At 38.2% G+C, this 2,230-nt stretch overlaps 1 protein-coding gene across 1 annotated transcript in view; it reads right to left on the bottom strand.

The window, feature by feature from the left end:
* The window catches only part of LOC105523174 (olfactory receptor 4S2-like), a 12,879-nt gene that overhangs the window by 863 nt on the left and 9,786 nt on the right, over window positions 1–2,230 (bottom strand). Inside the window, 1 exon segment of the mRNA XM_011957948.1 lies at window positions 308–855. Within this exon segment, the coding sequence (XP_011813338.1) occupies window positions 308–855 (548 nt within the window).

Below are 2,230 nucleotides of genomic sequence, written 5' to 3'. Positions count from 1 at the left end.
AGAACACAGACACAGCTTTATCCGATGGGAAAGTAGTGGATGGACGGAGTTAAATAAAGATACATGGAACAAAGAAGAAAGTTACTACAGTCAGATGAGATCCGCAGGTAGAGAGAGCTTTAGGTCGGCTCTCTGCAGACTGTTTTTGAATACTAAACAGAATGACTGTGTAGGAGGCCAAAGGAATGAGGAAACACCCCAGGGAGATGAGACCACTGTTGGCAACTACCAACATATTTACCAGAGTTATATCAGCACAGGCAAGTTTTAGGACTGAGTGGACATCACAAAAGTAATGGTCTATAACCTGAGCATTACAGAAGGGCAGCTGGAAGGTCAGGAGGGTCTGAACAAAGGAATGACCCAGGGCCCCCAACCAGGACAGTGATGCCAGCACAGTACAAGCATTAGCACTCATGATGACAGTGTAACGGAGGGGTTGGCAGATAGCAGCATAACAATCAAAAGCCATGACCGTCAAAACAAAAATCTCAGCACAACCAAAAAAGTGGGAGGTAAACATCTGAGTTATACAGCCCCCGTAGGAAATAGTATTTTTCTCAGAAACAAAGTCTGCAATCATCTTGGGTGCTGTGGCTGAGGAATAGGCAATATCCACAAAAGACAGGTTACTGAGGAAGAAATACATGGGTGTGTGTAGTCGGGAGTCAGAAAAGACCATAAGCAAAATGAGCAAATTTCCCACCATGATCACAATGTAGAAGAGGAGAAATAAGACAAAGAATATCAATTGCATCCCAGAATCTTGGGAAAGTCCCAGGAATATAAACTCAGTGACATTGTTGGCCACTTTCAGGGGGCCCCAGGATGGACTGATGGAGTGACTCTGGTTCTCTGCAAAAATAAATACATGTTATAAACCATTGTAAGCGTGGTAAAGCCTAACAGTAAGAGTCTTGTGAAAATCCCTACACGATGTTAAATATGGTAGAGAAAGTTCTTCCTATTTCTTGAGCATAGTTCATGAATATTTTTCTTGTTATTAGCTTTATTTCCACATTATTGACACACATTTGAATTTCTTTCATAATTAGTCTTATAGTTCCTTTTCTCCATATAAGAACTAGAGAATCTGAGACTTTTTATTGAATTTAACGTTTTTCCCTAATCAGTGCTCTCTCTCCCCACCTCCAACTTCCCTTGTCAGAAATTTGCTTTGGAGTGAAAACTTTGTTTATTTAATTAAGTAATTAATTTTTTGAGGCTGTAAATAAAAGCATGAAGTCAGAGTATAAGATCTGATGTATAAAATTTCAGAATCCTTCAAAGATAATATATACTACTCACCTATGGAAAAGTAACATTTTATTTAATCAAGAGAGGAAGACTCAGATTCCAATTTCTCAATTAGATTGGAAGTCTCAATTCAATTAAAAATTAACTCATTTTTGGTGCTTATAAATCAACATTGAGGAAGTCTGAATCATAAACCTTGACCTGCAGGTTGAAAATTCCATTTTGCTTGCCAATAAGGAATACATGAGAAGTGATCAACTTATACAGAGAAATACTTTTTTCTATGTTGCTCTGAAGAGTTGAAACATTTAAAAGTTATTGAGTTCCCTATCATCCTCAATCCCTTTGCAGGTCCCTGTCATTCTCAATCCCTTTGCCTTGAAAAAGACCCAGATAACTCTCTGTCCTTGTGATCATAGATAAAAATTAGGAATGAAATTTATCATACAGATAATGTTATAAATGATAGTTTAAAAATAAGTGTCTGAAGCCATTTTATAAAGTATAATAGGAATGCTTATATCATACAGAGAAAATAATGGTTAAAAATAATCAGGAAAAAATTCTTAAAGCAGATTAATATTAGACAAGATCTGAAGTTTCTTGAAATAAAAATGGCTTTTATGAAATATGAAAATTACAAGCTATTTTCCGTCTTTACTCACAATACCTCTTTTCTGCATGGACAGCAGAAAGAGCATTCAGCCCAGAAGTTGAATGGTGTAAGTTTGAGTGCCCTCATCAGCTTTAAAACTCTGGGTAAATCTATTTATCTTCCCTGAATCTCAGCCTTCTCATCTTTAGAAGATGAATGATGGGGGCGGAGCAAGATGGTCGAATAGGAACAGCTCCAGTCTCCAACTCCCACCGCGAGCGACACAGAAGACCGGTGATTTCTGCATTTTCAACTGAGGTACTGGGGTCATCTCACTCGGGATTGCCGGACAATCGGTGCTGGTCAGCTGCTGCAGCC

Source organism: Colobus angolensis, unplaced genomic scaffold (genome assembly GCF_000951035.1).
Source record: "Colobus angolensis palliatus isolate OR3802 unplaced genomic scaffold, Cang.pa_1.0 Scaffold451, whole genome shotgun sequence".
Lineage (NCBI taxonomy): Eukaryota > Metazoa > Chordata > Mammalia > Primates > Cercopithecidae > Colobus > Colobus angolensis.
Note: the sequence above shows the minus strand (reverse complement) of the source record. Positions and strands in the feature narration are given on the sequence as shown.